Raw genomic sequence first — 21,311 nt, forward strand, 5'->3', positions numbered from 1 at the left:
TATTCAACATTTCCACCTTAATCATATATATAATTATCTCAGAGAGGAAGGGAGAGGGAGAGAGGGGTAGAAACATCAATGATGAGAGGGGGTCATTGATCGGCTGTCTCCTGTATGGCCCCTATAGGGGATCAAGCCTGCAACCCGGGCATGTGGCCTGACTGGGAATCAAACCCTGACCTCCTGGTTCATAGGTCAACACTCAACCACTGAGCCATGCCAGCTGGGCCCACAAATATATATTTTTTAACTTATACATGCCACGTACTAGGTTTAACATTTGTGATACATTACAAAGCAAAAATCTCTGCTCTTTTGAACCCCATATTCAAAAGTAGAGGCAGGTTGAAAATAGATAGTATGCATAACAGCTAAGTAAAATACATATGCACAATGTTCAAAAGTAAAAAGTGTTAAGTATTATAGTGAATTAAGACTATAGCAAGTGGCTTGTGAGTGCTGGGGTAGGACAGTGGCATCAGGTTGCAATTTTAAATTGAGGTGACTTCTGAGTAAAGATTAGGAAGTGAAAGTGTGAGTCACAGAGGTAGTCAGGGCACAAGTCAAGCAGGTCTGAAGAAATGGAAAATAGTCTGAATTGTGCTGTGGTTGAGCAACCAGGATGAGTGGGAACTCTTAATTCTCTGCCTCCCTCCCTTCCTTTTCTTCAGTAGCACTCCTCACCATCTGACATACTATGTGTATATATCTGCGTTATTTTCATGTTTATGTCATGTCTGCTTACTTATTCCTTCAGAATGTGAGCTCTGTGTTGACAGATATTTTTAGTTTTAACTCACTACTATATTTCCAGGTGCTAAAAAGTACCTAGTATAGTAGGAGTGCAATAAATATTTGTTGAGTGAATGAATAAATAAGAATATGGTAATTTCTATATGTAAGCGTTTTTTGGTTAAAACAGCAAAATTTGGGTATTACTGCAGTCACAAGCCATTGTGGCCTAAGGACAAATAAATTGCATGTTTTTATAATATGAATGTATCATAAAGTTTAGAAGGCTAAAAGCAAAATAACAAATATGTAAACATTATTAGGGAATATTTCTGGATACCATGACTTGGATTGAATTTTTAATTATTTTTTTTTAATCCTCACCTGAGAATATGCTTTTATTGATTTGAGAAAGAAGTAAAAGGGAGAGAGGGAAAGGGGAAGGGGGGGGGCGGGGAGAGAGAGAGAGAACGAACACTAATGTGAGAAAAACCAATAGGTGGCTGCAATAGGGATTGAATCTGAAAACCTGGGCATGTGCCCTGCCTGGAAATTGAACTTACAACCTTTTGGTGTATGGGACAACACTCCAACCAACTGAGTCACCCAGCCAGAACTTACAGTTTGTATTTTTTCTATAATACCCAAACATATAATTATATGTTAAAACTACATTTGAGCATTTGAACACTTTTTGAAACAGAGAGCGGGTAAGTGCATTGTTAAAGCTTTGCATTGGAATCGTTATCATTGTGGTTCAGTAAAATAAAATGTGGTGTACCTCCAAGAGCTGCAACTTAATGAACCTGGGGCCTCATTTGGAGGACCAAAGAAGTCTGAGGAACATGGAGCTCAATAATGCCGTTTTGTTTCATTAAATGTCCTCCCGGCCTGTATGGCCATGGATGTGACTTGTCCCTGACAGATGATAAAAGGCCGCAGACATCATTAGTGTCCATCACAGGACTCCTGACGCCTACTGGAGAGGCCTCTGCTTGCCCATGATCAGAGGTAAAATCTTTCCAGATTGATCTGAAATTACTTCTTTAGTGTTCAGATCTAGCCATGAAGCCAAGCATGGCTTTCCATTTCAACCTTAAAAACCTGCTTGTGAGGTTTTGAAATCATGTCAGCTCTGCTTTTCACAATGTTTTTAGGGGGTCACCATGTCCCCAGAAGAGGGCTCATGGGACAGTTTATTAGAATTTCAAAAAAAGTGCCACCTCTTGATCCGCTCATTACTAGGCACAACCTGACGCCAGGCCATTTGTGATTATGAGAACATGAAAAAGCTACAGGTGGTAGCTTTTTGAGCGGCTACTCCATACAGTTAGATGTTAAGGTGTCTGCTGTTAGACGTTTCTAAATATTGAATAGTTTCTTTACTTTCTTGACTTGTGTATGGTGGCACAGCGAACTCATAGGAATTAGTAGTGATGGTACATGCTGGGTTTTCAAGACTTGCATTTTTTAAATTTTTGTAATAAAATTATGTATATTAAAAAACAAGTAGATGGCTGAAATCTAAGAGACTTTTTTGAATGTGTTTAATCATTTAAACACATTTAAGAGACTTTTGAATGTGTTTAATCATGTTAATCACTTTATAAATGTGACGACGGAAAAAGAGCCCTCTGAATTTCACGTGATCCTAGTGTGTGCAGGTTAGCACACCAACGCACAATTTGTTACAAGCAGACAGACAGTGGAACACTAACATGGACGGTAAACTAGAATGAAATTAGATATTGAAATGTATTTCTTTCAGGCTTCCCATGAAATTTCAAATTTACACAAACGATCGCATTGAAAGAAGTCAGCGGGGAAAGGCCGTGCGAAGACGGGTGTCGTAGAGACGGAACTCGCCACACGCGATAGCCTGCATAGTCACCATTCCCTCGGTTGGTCCAAACATTTACAGTTCATTGTTATGACTGCCAACACTGGCAACTACGGGATTGTTGTCTCAATTAGGACAGTAAACAGACTGTCTCTTTTTTCTTTAATGAAAAAAAACCTAAAATGTAATACTTCACAGTTTAGCATGTTTATTCATTCCAACGAGCTCAAAAATAATGGTGTGACATCTGTTCGAGAGGCACTGGTACCTCAGATTTTGGCTGCCTCCCCACCAAATTGTTTTGTGTTTTTTTTTGGTTTTTTTTTTTAAATGAAGAATAGAGGGAGGTGCTGTCATCAAAAAATCTTCTGGCATTTAAAGTATCTAATTTTTCTAGAAATAAGGATCTCAAGTCTGTTGCTGGTGATAAAAAAAAAAAAAATTAACAAGGAGACAAATGCAGAACACAGCAGCAGTTCCATGTTTTTTGCATGAATTGACTGACTCGCTGGATGTGTTTCCACACTGGTATCATTATTTAGGTGGCTCCCCTGTCCCCTCTATATTTACCTGGATAAGCTGAACCCTGTATAAAGCAGTAAGAACGTTTATGTAGGTGCTGAGTGCATCTGTTACAGCCTCAGATAAGCGTCAACTAATGGTAAAGAGAAAACAAACTTTACATAGGCTCTGGTTTGACAACCTTCTATCGATATTATGAAAGAAAAAAAAAACGCATTAAAATTTAAAATAAACCTGGATAGAAGTTTACTTTGGAAGTTTATTTATCTAAAGCATAATTTGCACTACTGAATTATCATTCACTATATATTTTAGAATCTGGAAAATATAGTTCTTTTGCATTCATATAAATATAGCCATCACAAGGGAAATGTAGCTTTACTTTCATTAGAAATGAAGATGCGTACTAAGTTATATTGAAAACATTTGAGAATGGTTTTTAATGATACTGAGATTTAAAAAACACAGTGTATTTGTTTTTCTAGAAAAGAACAATGTGACATTTCCACAGTAAATGTAATGCTGGTTTCTTGATATTAAAGAGAACTAGGATGAAACACATATACTGTATATGACCCAATTCAACCAATGACCATAAATGCTAAGTGTTAAGAGTTGATGAATATTGTGATTTTTAAGTTTTATTTATTAGGTGCAAATAAGTTTGATCATCCAATACATACAAAAACTGTGCCAGACTCTGAGAGGACTAGAAAATATTAACTGAAATTTTAACATGCATTTACTAAATACATGTAGATCATTATATTGTTGAAATTATAGAAACGAATAATAACATATAATCGGTATCTTACAATCATTGGTTGGGATGGGAGTACTCTTTCCATCTTTATGAAATATTGAAAAGATAGAAAATCTTCAAGTGTTTTACCACCTTAAAAAACAGTAACAAACCCCATGCTGTTACTACTAGTAAGGTAGGCTTTTTTGTTCATTTGTTTTTAAAGAAATTCTAGATGAGATTATCTTTTTACAATATTTCTTCTCAAATGAATTTTATAGTCTTTCTTTTATATGCAAACTTCATTCATGCGGGCGATCCGTTAAGTCTGCTGCAGTAGTTGCAATTTATTCTGCAGAATATGTGAACAGACTCAAACATTCTGAAAAGCCATTATCATTTTTCTGTTTTTGTCTTCTGAGTTACTCTGTGCAGTCGATTATTGGAGGGGGGAAACCCGTGCTTCAAGTGAGTATCCGGTGCCAGTGGCAGACGTGTGCCAAACACCACTTACTACGTGTGGTCCCTGAACCGCAGGCTGCCTGCCACCTCTGCAGAGAGTGAAACCAGACTGTGACCTGGGATTTCTCTGCAGAGGACTGGCTGCTTCCCAGTGAGTGGAGTATGGAATATTTGCCCTTCACAAAAACAGTATTATATAAGCATACTAGTATACTGTCTCACATCAGCTGCTATTTATTAAAATCAGAGTTTAGCCTTCAGGACGTACGGCTGTCTGGGGCTATCATAAGTCAATCAGTCATACAAATGGACTAGCCACAGGCTCAGGGTATCAGAAAACTAGGTAATGAAACTTTAGGATTACCTAGTGGGGTGGTTTTGGTTCCCCCTCCCCCAACCCCCACGATAATATTCAAACATTTCCAAGAATATAATCATCTATTTTATATACTATGAATTCTGATATTTGTCACTTGGATTGGTATTTAATAAACAATTACTACATAGCCTCTCATTTAAATTATCACCGAAATCAGCAATAACTTTAGTAAGACTGTGTTGAATGCCATATGGGAGGGGAAATAACGAAATGAAAACTGTTCACGTAAATGGAGCAGGAGTGGGGGGAAAGTATTTCTTGACATGTGGCCTGTCACTTGGGAAAGGAAAAGGCCCATCGGATCCAAAATGCCAGCTTGGATATTCCCTTGCCACCCACTCCGCAGACAGACACACCACATGGCATTAAATGCTGTAACCTTTCCTGAAAAATGCCATTTGGCTGGGTCTGCGGTGGCGAGTGTGTAAGAACTCTTGGTCTCTCTGGAGTTTGTGATTTCAAGGGGAGGAATCTAGTAAGTAACTTGGTCTGAATTTTGCCCTTCGATGTTTGGCATACATGATTGGTGAGAATATTGGAAATTTTGGCTGTTTTCACGCTGATGAATAATTATGCAACTCGAAAACATTCTGCAGAACATAATGCTATAGTCACATCCACTATTTGCAAAAGTCTCAAAGAATATGTAGGGTATTTATGAAAGCTTTCTTCCCTTGGCAAGTAGGAAAACAATCTTAACATTTTATTTATTCTTCACAAATAGAATGCATATCCTATAAAACATTTTGTGCGCATGTTTCAAACTATTCCTTTTCTACAAATCTTTATATAACAGTAAACACATATTCTTCCATCTTCTAAACTTTTTGTATTCATGCGTTCTAAAAATATGAAGAAATTGTATTATCGGTAAAAATATTGGATGTATTTGTCATTATAGTGTAACAAATGCAAAATACTTGAAAAAAATGTTATAAACAAAAAACTGTATATGCCAGTAACGAGACATATATTTCCTACTTGTTTTTCATAAAAAGAGTTCTAACTGGTTATCTGTCAAGAGAAAAACAATGTAATTTTGAAAAATACTTCGTATCGTTCAGCTTTAAAAGATAACCATAACCCACGAAAATTACTCTGAATAGGTAGGACTTCTCCTACTGCCTACCGTTATGTGAAAAAGACTGCACCATCACATGACAGACTGCCGCATGAAGCCCTCGCAAGAGAAGCAAACTGATACCGCAAGCAGCCAGAACAACATAATTAAAATAGAATTCCAAGTTTATATTAATAGGCTCATAAGTTAATTAAATTCAAGATCAGCTGAACTTTCTATTTACACCAGCTTAGGCGGCCTCGGAGGGAAGGAACTCTATTTCAGAGACATATGTGGCTCGTTGCGCTTCTGCCATCCAGGTGCCGTTTCTGAGGGAGCACATGTGCACGGAACAGTTGGCAAAGGAGGAGAGAGATTGCTGTAGCTGTCTGCGCAGAGTCTCTCTCTAACGATACAAAATATGTCTGGAAAGAAAGCGAGACCTCTTTGTAAGATGACAAATTCCCCATGACTTTTCGTTTCTTCTTCGGCGCTGGATGTGAGCTAAGCATGTTTCTGTAAATAAGGATGTACACTTTGGCTTCTGATGTACGCATGGAACAAAAGCAGGTTCAGTAATCTGCACGTGATGGAGTTATCCGCGTAGACGGGTGAGACATCTGAAGGATTTGGGATCTGTTTCCCATTTTATCTGAACGCACCATGAACAGGTTGCCTGTGTAAGTAGAAGGATTTGTGAAAGCATTCGGTGGCATACATTACACTGCATTGCTAGGTTAAGGTTCTTTTCTTGATATACGACCAACTATTTAAAAAATCTCTCTCCAAAAGGAAAATACTAGCAGGAAGAACTCAAGATGTAAAAAAGCATTGCTCCCGAAAGGTCCTTTTATAAAATGTTTTCTTATAACGCATTGATGGCTGCTCGGCTAATTTTCATCAGGCTCCAGATGAGGGTCCACGTCTGTGGACAGTCTGAGATAAAAGAAAGCATAGAAAGCCAGGAGGAGGGCCAACAGAGCTGCGAGGACAAGGCCAACTTCCTGAGGGAGAAAGAGAAAGACTTGAAATTGATAAAATGAGATTGGCTGATGTTATCAGTTTCATCAGATAAAATAACCACACAGTTCCAGTCTCAAATGAACATTTTGAAACTAATAATCACATTCATTTGAACACTTTTGCCGTTAAGAAGTACCGTATTTTTCGGACCATAAGACGCTCCGGACCATAAGACGCACCAGTTTTTAGAGAAGGGAAATGAAGAAAAAAAGATTCTGAAACAAATAGTGTCCTAAAATATTTTATGTGCATTAAAACCCAACATCACAGTCATAAACACATGTAATCAACCCTGTAAAGTAAACAGCAGCATTTAGAACCATTTTAGAGCCAGGCAAGCACACAGAGACCACACAGAGCCGGGCAAGTAAAAAAACTTTTTTTTTAAAGTATATGTGTAGGCTATATTTGGACCATAAGACGCAGGGACCTTTTCCCCCCACTTCTGGGGGGAAAAAGTGCGTCTTATGGTCCGAAAAATACGGGTATATTTTGACAATATCCATTTCAATGGCAAGTACATCAGTGGGTGTGTCATTCTGTATTATTTTTATTTTTTGTTTCATTAATAGTAAAATTAACATTTATACTTTTGAATATATTTTCATAGCTTGGATATCAAAATGTCAGGGACAAGAAGTGCTGTGTGTGCCTACAAAGTTTATCTGTTCTCTATTTGGTTATGTTTAATTTTATTTCTTGTTTCAATAAATGTATTAGTTATAACACTTAATCACAGATCTAAAAAAAACAAAGTGATCATTTCTTTTCTAATGGGAAGAAACCATTGCAACAGTATCTAGATTATGCCTCTTTAAGATCTTTATTGAATACTAGAGGCCCGGAGCACGAATGATGGGGTCCCTCGGCCTGGCCTGTGCCCGCTCACAATCCAGGACCTCTCTGGTTTCAGCCAGATCCCTGCAGGCCTGGCCAAGGGAACCCAAGGGAATCCATGCACGAGGCCTCTAGTGTGCATATAAGATCCTTGGTTAATCTCTTCCCGCTCTCCCCCTTCACCCTATCCTCTGAGATTGATCAGTCTGTGCATTAAGCATCCACCCCTGGTGGTCAGTGCGTGTCTTAGCTACCAGTCAAATGGTCAAATGGTCTCTTAGATTTATATACTGTATTTTCCGGTGTATAAGACAACCAGGCGTATAAGACGACCCCCTAGTTTTACAGTTAAAACATAGGTTTAGGCCCATATTCGCTGTATAAGACTACCCCCCACTTCCGAGGCAACACCAGTTCTTTTTTTAATAGACCGCCTCTTTGACTCTGGCCAATCTGAGCAGGCTTTTTTTTCATTTCAAAAGTCGTCTTATATGCCGGAAAATACAGTGTGTGAGTGTGTGTGTGTGTGTGTGTGTGTGTGTGTGTGTGTATCGTAATAGTAGAGGCCCGATGCATAAAATTAGTGCAAAGGGCTCGGCCCTCGCAGCTCTGACTGCCTCAGCTGTCTCAGTCCTCGAAGCCCCAGCTGCCTTGTGGCCACAGCCCAGCCCACTGGTTGTTCCGGGAGGTCATTTGGAAGGTTGTTCTGTCGTACAGTCTAATTAGTATATTAGCTCTTTATTATATAGGACTAGAGGCCCAGTGCATGAGATTCATGCACTTATTTGGGGTCCCTCGGCCTGGCCTGTGCCCTCTCACAGCCCAGGAGCCCTCGGGGGCAGTCGGACATCCTTAATGCTGCTGCGGAGGTGGGAGAGTCTCCCGCCACCAACCCTGTGCTTGCCAGCCTGGAGCCCGGCTCGGGGCTTCTGGCTGAGTGGCACTCCTCCTGTGAAAGTGCACTGACCACCAGGGGGCAGCTCCTGCATTGAGTGTCTGCTTCATGGTGGTCAGTGTGTGTCATAGTGACCGGTTGTTCCACCATTCGGTTGATTTGCATGTTAGCCTTTTATTATATAGGATACATGATTTTGTTGAACCTCTAATTTTTATACTCTAAATTCTATAGCTTATATAATGAACACTCAGCTCATGAAGCATGATACAGTATAATTTATCACAACTGTGAAGAATGGCCCTGGATTTTTCCTTGGTGATTGAATGTGGGTCATATTAATCAATTATGTTGAAATAGTAGTAAAAAAAAATATTACATATAAATGGCAATATTCATACTATGTCTCAAAAAGCCTATAAAAATTTAAAATATATATACACACCTCAACAGTAACAGATCACGTGGCTAAATACAAAGAAGAGCAAATAGTGCCAGCTCAGAATCCTAAAGGGCCTGCCACTGCCTTCTAATTTTCACTCATTTCTCACACCCCTTCCTGGCATTATTTTACGAAGCAGTAATTTATTTGCACTCACATGAGTGCACTTTCCACTTCATTAGAATGCAAGAGCAATAATTCAGCATGTGCCAACTAATAAATGTTAAAAACACTAAAATGAGTATGTTGCTGGTGAGAAGGGGTCATGAGAAAAGCATTTTGGGAACTACAGGTCGGCGGGTGGATAAGGTGCAGTGTCAAGATTTACTGAGGCAAAAACAAACGGTGCCCGGTGTCGGTGTTTCACCCTCAGCTCCGTTCTGTGCGAGTCCCGCCGCTGGGGTCTCAGACCCGCACCTGTGCTCCCCAAGCCCGGGAGGGCCGGGGCTCAGCAATGCCGAATTCTCTAGGTCTCATTTCTCCATCTGCTCACCCCCACCAGTGCTGCTCTCACGTGAGAGCCAGAGAGAGCAAGCACATGAACAAGGGAAGGCACTGTGCTACTCCCAACAGCCTGTTACATTGCTTTTGGGAGAGGACAGGCTTTCTTTCAAACTCACCAATCTCCTTCCTAATCCCTCCTGGGTTTATGCTGGGTCCTCCCCTAACCAATCCTTCTATGGATCTTCTGGGTTTCCTGCCCCTTATCCAATCAGATCCTCTTCTGAGGTTTCCCAGGTTACACTCTGCCTTTTATGTGGCTATTCTGGCTACTCAGAGTTTTGCCTCCTCATCTGGTTCCTGCTTCCTCCCCTGTGCCATCTTGGTTTCTACTGCCCATGTGCCCAGCAAAGAACTTCCCAGGAGGAAACTGGTCGTCCCCCAGGAGACTGGAAAGCCAGTCCCTCCCCACCTACCCTTTGGGGTATGGGCGGATGTGCAGGAAGAGTAGTATAGGGGAGGGAAGGTGTTAATCCTCTTGGCAGAGATTCAGCAATCCCCAGGGTATCTGAAGCTGTAACTTCCAGACTTAACCAGGCTTAAGCATGGCCACTTTTGTGCCCTTTTCTTTCATTCATATCTAACTAGCTGCCTATGCTAACAAATGTGATTTATCATCAACATGTAATGTTTGCCTGATTGTCGAAATTATAAATCGACACCTTATACAGACTGTTAACGTCATAATTACATTTACTTAGATTTCCAAACTATAAGAATAAATACTAATAAAAGCCATGGGGTTGGAAGGTTCAGTGTTAACTATTTTTCTAAGATTTGATTTCTTTGCTCTGATATATAATGTCAAATGAAAGTGAATTTTTCTTTGCTATAGTTTGGAACATTTTGGCATCTCCAAAGGGCATGGTAGCATCAGACAGGTTTCATTTATTTTCTTACAGCCACAGCTGTGCTCCCAGACCCATCTGGTTACTCAGCGACCAATTCCAAAAGGGTGTATAAACAAGTGGCACACAGCTGCAAAGCCTATCTGTTCCCTAGAGTGGACAACAAAAATACCCAACAGCAGTGCTGACTATTCACACGTATTTAACGCAAGAATAACTTTTGTGCTCTTGATTGGGGGCCATGATTCTCATCTCATTGATAACTGCCTCTAATTGGTGTTTTTTTAAATCTCATCTTGTCTTTCCAAATAACTCTATATCAACTTACTGTACATTTTCAGAATATCCAGAGGCATGAAAAAAAGGTCTTAAGGGAAGGAAGCAGAGAACATTCACAGGAAACAAGATCAGAGGACCCATTAATTCAATTAAGTCTATTCAATATATGGTGTGGGAGGTGGGGGTTAAAAAGTATTGGATAGGGAGGTATAGCAAATAATTTTTTTCATAATGTCCTATTCTTTTAAGAAGATATGCAATATAGGAACTGCATGTTTAGAGGGTTAAAACACAGTAAAGTTAGAAAATACTTCTTTCAGGAGGCTGGTGACACAACCATAACTTAGAAACCTATAGGCATTTATGGCTCCACCCCCCTGGCCATTTTTAGTTTTAAATCAGCAATACAAAAAAGAAAAAATAATAATAAAATGTTTCCAGCTGGCTCATCTGAAAGGGTTGTTAGAAGGATCTGGTTGACACTTGAATATTTTTGTTTATATAAAAGAGAAGTTTTTGATACTAATTTTTTTTTATTCTTTAATTATGATTACTAGTAGCCCGGTGCATGAATTTGTATACATTGAAAGAAATTTAACTAAAAGAAATATTTTAATATCACCTTTTGCCCTTTATTTGGTGATTTTGTAATTTTTGAAATATAATCTTTTAATTGGACAGCAGCCATGTAGCACATATATATTATGATGCAGATATATTTTAGATGGTACTCATTGCATTAGTGGGTCATATACTAGGACATTTTGTTTACATTGATAAGACATAAAGATAGCTTCTCAATAGAAATTAATCCTAAATTCTGACTTCCATATCACATCTTATTCTAAATCATGACTGTTTCCTCAAAACGTTTTCTATTTCTAAACATACACTTACAGAAAGTGCTAGAGCCTCTGAAGTTAAGGACCCTATTGTAAAATTCTTTATATTTCCAGTTCATGATTTCTCAATAAATACTGATGACTTTACATGGTACTAAAATCTGGAAATGATTTTTTGTATATGTTCCTGTAAGATAATCACGTTCTAATAATCTTTTCACAGGTTCTACATCATGGTACTTATAGTAATTTTTAAGTTAATAACAAAGAATTAAGATTTATACAATTTATATGTAAAGTATATTAACATTATGCAGTGCTTTGGAAACTTTACAACAGTAATAATAATATCACATAACTCTATTACCACAGCAAAACTGGGAACATTTTGTCATCTATAATGTAGTCACACAATGCAGACTTAGTTGAAATAGATCATCAGGCCAATGACAAACATCCAAGGGAAGTCTTATTTATACAAACCAGTAATAACTAACACAAACACTTTTTCAATCTGCTAACGATTCATAAATGACTTCGATGGGCTAGGTTCAATGTTAAGTATTTTCCTTTTGACATTAACCTCTCCTAACAACACCGGGAAATAAATGGCATAATCTGTACTTAACAGTGGGCCAGCTTGAATTCAGCTGGACCATGGGAAGAGCAAGAGGCAAGAGGGATCTGGTCCTGGGCCTCTTTATTTTGTGTTCACAGTTGCCATTTCTGTGATTTTTCTATGCCATGCAGCTATTCATAGTTTCTGTAGATTTAAATTATCTTAAGACCATAACGATAATTCATTTTCAAAAATAAGTCGTGAAGGGGTAAACTATTGTTAAGATTATGGCCATCCTGTATCAACCAGATAAGAGTCAAACATGTTTGACGTTCATTAGTCCCTAGTTGCTTCTCTGACATTATCAATATGGATAAAATGACTCACTGGGGAAATTAATAGCATTAAATAGCAATGGCTAAAAGAAACTTTGCTATTTAAAACCCTATGCTAAAATGACAATGTAATCAAACTTTGACAGGGCAAACTAATTGGTATGCCATATTTGAAATGTAAAATACCTCCACGGTTTTGATTCTAGAAAGTTTCATATTATTTAATGAGCTCTTTACATAAATTTGCAAGCAAAGTAAACAATGTTTAAAGTTAAGGCTTTTCTCCCATATGCTCATAAACCAATATGACATGCTAGCTTATTTTTAAAAAGTTATGTTCTGATGTCAGAAACTCTTATGCACATACTTCAAATTGTAAATGAAATCCAAGAAAAATTTTTCTCATAAATAGATAAACAAATTCCACATTGCTTTTTAAAAAGACAAGTAATTGCACTATAAGGTAGACTCATCTCACACTGGGAACATAGTTATTTCCTTAAGCTAAAACAACAACAAAAGTTATAAGAACAGCCCAGCCTGGCGGCCCAATTGGTTGGAACATCTTCCCATACAATAAGATTGGGGTTTCATTCCCAGTCAGGGCACATACCTAGGTTTCAGGTTTGATCCCCATTGGGGTGCATACAGGAGGCAACAGATCAATGTCTGTCTGTCTGTCTGTCTGTCTGTCTCTCTCTCTCTCTCTCTCTCTCTCTCTCTCTCTCTCTCTCTCTCTTTCTCACTGTCTTCCCCTCTCTCTAAAATCAGTAAACATATACTTGGGTGAGGACTAAAAAAAATTATAAGAGCAAATACAAAGAAGGCTGTGTTTGAGAAAGTGGCATATATTTGTAGATAAATGGCTGCAGTATTTCTCAAATTTTACGTTACAGTTGTTCATTGTATTGTGCCACAAGTGGAGTGAGCTGCCCAATATTTTCTAAAAATAAAAATGACTTTTGTAATGTACTCATTACAAAAGACAACCATCAGGTAACTAATTGTAAAAGAAAAACTAAGCACTACTTTTAGAAAGGTTATGTTATGGAAATAATTTAAAAAATTAAAGAAATTTCTAATCAAATTAGAAGAAAACTTCAAAAGATGCATCATCTCTCTTTTACACAAAAAGGCAATCCACTCTTTTATTTTCATTAAAGACGGACACAGCACTAACTGAGGAGACTGTATTATAAAAACATATCGCATCACACGGCAATGCTTGATCAAAATCAGCAATCAGGAGTAAAAAGCAGCAATGTTTCATCATCATAGCAAATTCTGGAAGACAACCAAATATATCATCTGGCAGTTCAACAGCTGTTCCAGCTTGGTAGTAATACCTTGGCATTTGCTATAAGCTATAACTTTGAAAAATTGATTTTTCATCTGCCAGATAAAACCCAAAATCTCCTTTTAACATTTTAACATTTAAATAAAATATATGTACTAGTGATTCTAATTTGACACACTCGACAGTAAAGCCACCAAATTAATTTTTCTATTAATAGTTTAATTTGAGTATAAATACTTGGCAAAGAATTGACATGGGTAATAATGGAAATGTAATTTTGCTGAATTTCATTGTGCTAGCACAATGGATTAATATCTCCTAATATCATTCCCAGTCGCTTTTTTTGAGAGATCAAGTTTGGGAACATGATTAGAATTCCATCATAGAGAGTACTGACAACAATAACAATTCAAAGGGTAAATTTATATATATTAACAATCTAAGAATATAGAATTAAAACTGAAATTTAAACAACTGTCAAATGAAATTTACTGAAAATGAGAATTTTTTATTTAGGCCACAAATCACTGAAATGTGTAGTTAGTAGTTGGAAAAATAAATTGCAACTTTAAGTATAACTGGTTCTTGCAAGTGACACAGTGTTTTATTTTAAGACTGGTAAAATCTCAGGATAAGAAGGATGTTTCCCATTAAGTAAATTCTTTATAAAAACCTTCGATTCTGGCATTCGACTTCGATTTTGAAATGTCATAAAACATTTAGAACTCAACATTTATGCAATCCAGTGTTAGAAAATAAAGTGGCACGAATATACCACATTTTAAAGTAATCAAATATAGGTACCTTAATGCCTAGCGCTGTTTTCTTTGCTTCTGCTTTTAATTTGGTTGCTCGTAAAATAGGTTTGGTTTTTTTATAATCCTGTTTACCTAAAAAGAAATAATTCAGACAATGAGTTATGCTTATATATACTTCAAGTTTAACAGCCATCTGAAATGTCAAAGAATGTTTAAATAGAGTAAAATTGGGACACAGTTGCAAAGTAGTTCCCAGTTATGGAAACCATAAACTTGTCTCCCTAAGATCAACTTTTCCCCCTCCTTTACTTTTTCAGGAAGAAGATTTGACAGGCATCTTTGATTTGCTGAGCAGTGATTACAAAAAAAGACAAAACCTTCTTTTAGAGAATAAGATGTTTAAAGCACAGAGAATAAACCTGGTGGAAACATTTGGAAACAAATGTGTAAATAAATGAGTATACATAAGGTCCCATTAAGAGGTAAAGCTAACTTTTGACTTCATAACTGAAGAATAACATTCACTATAAATTTACTATTTATATTATATATTTGATATTCTTAATTATCTTATTATGGATGTTTTATGTATTGAAGTAATTAACTTAAGAAATATTGTCAAGGTTTTCTAAGTAAGAAACTCAAAAAGATAAATAGCTTTTAGTCACTGGATCTTTTAGAGAATAAAACATATGAATTTAACTTTTGGTTCTTTGAATAGAAGACAGAATAAATATGGCCAGATAAAATATATGGGATAGCTACATTTAGATATTAGTTTCAATTTTCTCTACCACACATTTCACAGCCAAAAATGAAAACTTAGTGCCACTAAATATCTTTTTTTTTGTACCATCTCATGAGCCCACTGAATAATAAAAGCTATCAGTCTGTAAAGAAAATAGATTTAACAACAGCAACAACAACAAAAGCACTGACTAGAATAATATGTATTTTTGTTAACCACACTCTTAACTGTGTCAAATGAGTCTCAAACATCTTAGTATGTTATTCTGAGTGGGACTTAACATTTGACCATATAATCCCTTCAGCTCTTTTATATTGTTATTCGGCCTTATTGTTTCCATCTTAGTACTCTCTTCCCTTTCTGTGATCAGTTCTTTCCAAAAATCACTTCTTTTTTTTCCTTTAATTTCCACATCTTCCACACACTAAAATAAATTTGAAAGCAGTTGATCTCTAAAATACATCATGAACATGCAATGCATAATATATTTCTTAAAGTATCTGTGTGGGAGAGTAGAAAGGATGAGCAAAAAAAAAAAAAAAAAAAAAAACTCAACGATACTAGTATGGACAACAGCATGGTGACTGCAGGGGAAAGGGGTGAGAGTGGGGGATGGAGGAGGGCACAGGGGAGAGAGTGGTGATGGATGGAGACTTGACTTGGGGTGATGAACACACAACACAGTGTAGAGATGATGTGGAACTGTGCACCTGAAACCGCATGACTTTGCTAGCTAGTGTCCTTCCCAATAAATTCAATAAAAAGGAAAAAAATAAACATGTAACTAAATAACATTTTAAAAAATTAGCAATGGCAGAAGGGAGTCCAATGGATGGGAGCGCTGAAGAAATGCTCTAGTTGTGTCCATTAGACACATTAATGGGTTTGTTTGGCTGGAGGCCTGTTTTTCAAAAAGAATAATATTCACTCTGATTTCACATCTCGATGGTCAAACTGTTCAGGCCATCATTCCTGCTCAGATATGAAGCTTTCCAGAACAATGAAAATGGTGACACATCAACTGTCTCTGACACTCACGGTTACAAAGCAAGTTTCTAATGAGAATCTTCAAATAAGTTTAACAGATTATAGATTTGAGGTTAAGCAGGCATTCTGTTCTATCTCATATTGCCCTATAATACGTAATCTCTAGGTGCAAGGGGGGAAAATAAGCAAATGAAAAAAGATTATCTTATATTAACCGGCACACCTTTCATACACATATGCAATATTCTGGATGGTGTGTCTGCCATAAAGCACATTCAAATATACCTCAAAGAGTAAATGTTAAAGTGAGAATTTATCACTCTACTTCACATCCCATATAACCATTGGTTAAATGTGTTCTATTCCGATTCAAATTCTATAATCTCAGAGAATAATATTGCAGATGTATGTTACATTTAACATGAACATTTGAGACTGTATTATAAGTAGATGATTTTTAAAATGATTGTACATCTGGCACTGCTCCACATAGTGAATCTGTCATGAATTCAGTATTCTCCTTGCTGACTACGAAATCCAAAAGTATATACTGCAACACATGGTTTCAGTCTGCTCAGGGAAAACATTTACAGCAGCCATCTATTAAGTTATTTATAACTAAAACCAGATCTTTCCATTATATCCAAAGAGGTTTTCAACATGTTATTTTTGTTATGGCTTCAAGAAGGAAACCACCTGGCCCCTATGGCTCCGTTGGTTGGAGCGTTGTCCTGTGCACAGAAAGGTCATGGGTTCAATGCCTGGTTTGGGCACATATGGGAGGCAACTGATCAATGTTCCAATGTTTCTCTCTCACACTGATGTCTGTCTGTCTCTGTCTCCCTTCCTCTCTCCTTACCTCCCTCCATTTCTCTTCTCTTTCTCCTTCCTCCTTCCTCTCTTTCTAAAATCAATAAAAATATATATCCTCATGAGGATTAAAAAAAATAAAGGATGCGATATGTTCACGATTGTAAAATATATATCATACAGAAGGTCCCACCTTCTCCTAAGTACATTTAGAAAATATGCACTTACACAATCTAGATTTTAGCTATAGATGGTTTCTTGATTACATTGTGTCTCATTTTGGTTATATTAATAATGCAACAACCAAACTAGCTATTGAGCAATTGTTCATTACATTTTATCTGAGGGAAAACCTAGATAATCCAAGCCAATGAAGCCCATTGGAGCAACTCTGCAAATCACATCTCCCTAAATTTTTTTCTTGCTGCTATTAATCTAATTTGTTGGTGTTAGTGTTTATTTATTTAATTACTTTTATGGTCTGATTCTGTAACGTTTATATTCTTTGTCATATACAGGCTCGTAGTTTAATTTTCATCTGATGGACCGATAGTTTTCAAAAATGCCTTGGAATAGTAAGTCTTCTGGCTTCACTGAGGGGCTGTGTGTGTGGTGGGGCATGGGGGATGGGTATACATTTCCTGGATCTGATGGGAGTTTATAGATCTGCCTTAGCCTTCACTTCCCGCTTGCTTCCTCAAGATCATCAAGAGAGGAGATTATAGCCCTTTATCTTTCTTGGACAAGGTATAGCTGTGCATAGCCTTCTGACTTTCTATGATTCCCAGGAATGTCTGTCAAAGATTTTTAAAGACTCTATGGACATCTTATTACCCAGTTTTTGTTTGTTTGTTTGTTTTAGGTTTTTTAGGTCAGTCACAGACTAGCCCCAACTACTAATGCTGACTCAGGTACCGTGTTTCCCCGAAAATAAGACCTAGCGCATGGAAAGATAAGACATCCCCTGAAAATAAGACCTAGCACAACTTTGGGAGAAAAAATTAATATAAGACACTGTCTTATTTTCGGGGAAACAGGGTAGTTGTAATGTTAAATACCCACACTCATTGTTTTGCTCAAATGACATGGGAAAAGGGCTTTTCACAAAGACTGAGCTCTAAATCAGCTCAAATAAAGACATTCTGAGAATGGGCTTCTCAGGGGCTGCCAGGCAGGTCAGACAGTGCCAGTCCTCAGAGGATTTCTGCCTTCTCCAGCGCCTGCAGGATGTGGTTTTTCACAACCACTACAGTTGCAAGAGGAAGGAGAGGAAAATGGAATTACAACAAGTTAAACGAAACAAAGCACAGTATTCTTATTGAAATTCAGCTGTTTTTCTTGAATAAACATTCTATGGATTGTTATAAGACTTTTGTTAATTTCCAAATATCTGAAAAAGTTGTTTTTAAGAATTAGCTGCCACTGTTCGTTTTGCTTTTATAAAGCACAGCGTTCAGAAATAAAGATTTGGATTACTCACTAAAGGCAAAAGGCTCATCAAACCAAGATCCTTAATAGAGACAAGATCTGGAATGAGTATTGGAGGAGACAGGTATAAATTACAACCACGATGACCAACCAGAGAACTGATGATAACCTGAACCTATATTTATTTGCTTGCTCCTAGAGTGTAAAACCAGTTTCCCCACACAGCCCATTATTTTGTAAAACCAGCATTATCAAATTTTAAAAAATATTTCTTCTTCTTCCTTTAGGCTGGGTCATTGGAAAAAAGAAAAGGAGGGAAGAAGGAAGGGAGGGAAGGAGAAAAGGAAGGAAAGTGGGGAGGGAGGGAGGAAGAGTATCACTAAGTGTCATTCCAGATCCTGAACTTATAGAACAGCAATCCCAGGACTGGTTGGGAAACACTGGTAATTGTTGAGGTTCCTCTTAGATCCTCTTCGGGTTTATCCTATATATTAAAATGTTAATATGCAAATTGACCAAACAGGGGAACAACCAGTCACTATGGCATGCACTGACCACCAGGGGGCAAACACTCAACGCAGGAGCTGCCCCCTGGTGCTCAGCCAGAAGCCAGTCTGACAGCAAGTGAGTGCAGTGGTGGCGGCAGAGCAGCGCTAAGGATGTCCCACTGCAGGCTTAGGCCTGCCCCCCCTAAGCCATCAGTTAACACCCCCCAAGGGCTTCTGGACTGCAAAAAGGCACAGGCCGGGCTGAGGGAACACCCCCTCCCCCGCCCTGAGTGCACAAATGTCGTGCACCAGGCCTCTAGTTTTCATGATAAAAGAAAGACAAAAATCCAAATTGAGATAACATGAAAATGAGGGAGAGGAAGGGAAAAGAGGAGAGAGAGATGTAGATTAACTGATTACTGACTGATTCCAGGAGTTAAGCATAGGAGTTTAGTTGCGATTGACATGAATTCAAGTCTTGACTGACTATGCAGAATTTTCTCTTTCCACCACCAGCTTCTATTTCTTGCTTCACTCTGGAATCATGGCTATATCCAGCTTTGGCTCACACCCCTTTAAAACTAAGACCAAAGTGTAATGGATACTTTTCCTTGGAATCATTTTAATTATTCTTATACCCAAAACAATTATCAAATTTCTTCCAATTACAGAAGCCTAAGATAATGTGTCTAATTCCCACTGCAACCAACTTTAACAAATCAAAGTAGTCTGTCTCTAATTGTTCCTGTTAAACATAGATTGAAAAGATATACTTGAAAACTCATTGTACATAATCAACAGAATTTTCAGCTTCAAGTCCTAAACAGGGAGTATGAGAATCAACTAAAAGCAAAATCATAACTAAAAAGAAAACACTGATGCATAAGAATTTTCAAATTATGCCTGAATTTTTTTATAGCAAAGATGATACTACCCATGTTCATATTTTTTATATATATATACTTTGCAGACATTCATGAAGTATCTGCTTTTCAAAAAATATTTTAACATGCCATTTTCAGTAATAATTTCTAATAAGTAGGTATTATCTGTGTTAAAAGTCCTTTCTGATTCAGTATAATTAATATATTTAACTTTAGCATAGGCACTGTTTCTATAAAGAACCACAAGTAGCTATAAAAACATACGGTTAATAAAGATCATAAATAAGTTTCTACCTTAATATTATCATTTACTATCTGTATGTTACACTTAGAAAAGGACAGAATAATTTATATGGTCCATTTGATGCAAATTAAAAACCTATGCTTACGTCATTATTTGATATTTAATGCAATACTCACTTACACCTATGCCACTGCTTACTTGCTTTTTGTATTTGCTTCTCAGTTCCTTAGCTTTGCCCACATATAAGACTGCCTCTTTGCCCTTGATTGGTATTGCTACCTAAGTTCATTATCATGTGAGTATCTGGTTATTGTTCTATAAATGTTCATCTTTCAGAAGGCCAGTTTTTTTTTCCTTCTTGTCAGTGGACTTTATGCTAACCACACTCATTATCATCCTGTGGCAGGAGTGCTCTTCCTCTGCCTTAGCTGCTTTAAAAATTAATGCACGGTTATTTTCTGAATACTACATAAGCTGCTTATGAGTACATTATGCTATCAAGCAAGCAAATGCAGAAAAGCTTCCTAAACTGTTATTCTTTCAATGAAAATACAGCTGGTTCTGCTTCACAGGCACATCTTTTCACCTGCAAATGGACTGCTCCTACGCTTATTCCTCAATTCATTGTCTTTTATTTGTGTCTGGAAATCTTTAATTGCCTTTAATTAGGAAAAAGTAAACTCAGTGCCTTCATCTTGCAAATACATTCAATCATAATTCTTCTTGGGGTGAATACCAAGTTCTATTCACTGCCTGATCCATATAACAAAGATATATAATTTATTGTCCATTTATATAGACCACACCAATTAAGATACAATAGAAAAGCAGAGATGAGTCAAAATATTTGAAAAAAATGCAGTCTAAATTCAATTGCTCAAAGAAATTACTGGAAGATGAGTTATTTACAGGATGCCATAAATATTGAGAAAAAAATAAAATTTGGTAATCAACAGTAAAAACTTTTCTATTTCCTTCAACATTTTTAGAATAGTTTCCCATCAACTGCTCCAAATCCCTACCCCCTTCTTGAAAAAGCAAAAACACTATTTGGCATCTAATTTTTTCATGTTACCAAAATTACTTATGAAAGGGCAGTACAATTTGGCATATAAAGTAATTTCTCAACTGCCATATGAACACAATTTTAGTTACTACATTAAAAACTACAAATAGCCCAGCCGTTGTGGCTCAGTGGTTGAGTATCAACCTATGAACCAGAATGTTAGGGTTCAATCCGGTCAGGGCACATGGCGGGATTGTGGGCTCGATCCCCAGTAGGGGGCGTGCAGGAGGCAGCCTACCAATGATTCTCTCTCATCATTGATGTTTCTATCTCTCTCTACCTTTCCCTTCCTCTCTGAAATCA

At 37.3% G+C, this 21,311-nt stretch overlaps 1 protein-coding gene across 3 annotated transcripts in view; it reads right to left on the reverse strand.

The window, feature by feature from the left end:
- Window positions 1-4,698: 4,698 nt before the first annotated feature.
- The window catches only part of TRIQK (triple QxxK/R motif containing), a 35,215-nt gene continuing 18,602 nt past the window's right edge, over window positions 4,699-21,311 (reverse strand). For all 3 annotated transcript variants that reach the window (XM_036436503.2, XM_045581309.1, XM_045581308.1), the window contains 2 exons: window positions 14,400-14,485; window positions 4,699-6,741 (listed from right to left, as the gene is read on the reverse strand). In XM_036436503.2, the coding sequence (XP_036292396.1) occupies window positions 6,628-6,741; window positions 14,400-14,485 (200 nt within the window). In that variant the 3' untranslated portion in view covers window positions 4,699-6,627. The remainder of the gene's footprint in view (window positions 6,742-14,399; window positions 14,486-21,311) is intronic.

Source organism: Pipistrellus kuhlii, unplaced genomic scaffold (assembly GCF_014108245.1).
Source record: "Pipistrellus kuhlii isolate mPipKuh1 unplaced genomic scaffold, mPipKuh1.p scaffold_m20_p_14, whole genome shotgun sequence".
Classification (NCBI taxonomy): Eukaryota; Metazoa; Chordata; class Mammalia; order Chiroptera; family Vespertilionidae; genus Pipistrellus; species Pipistrellus kuhlii.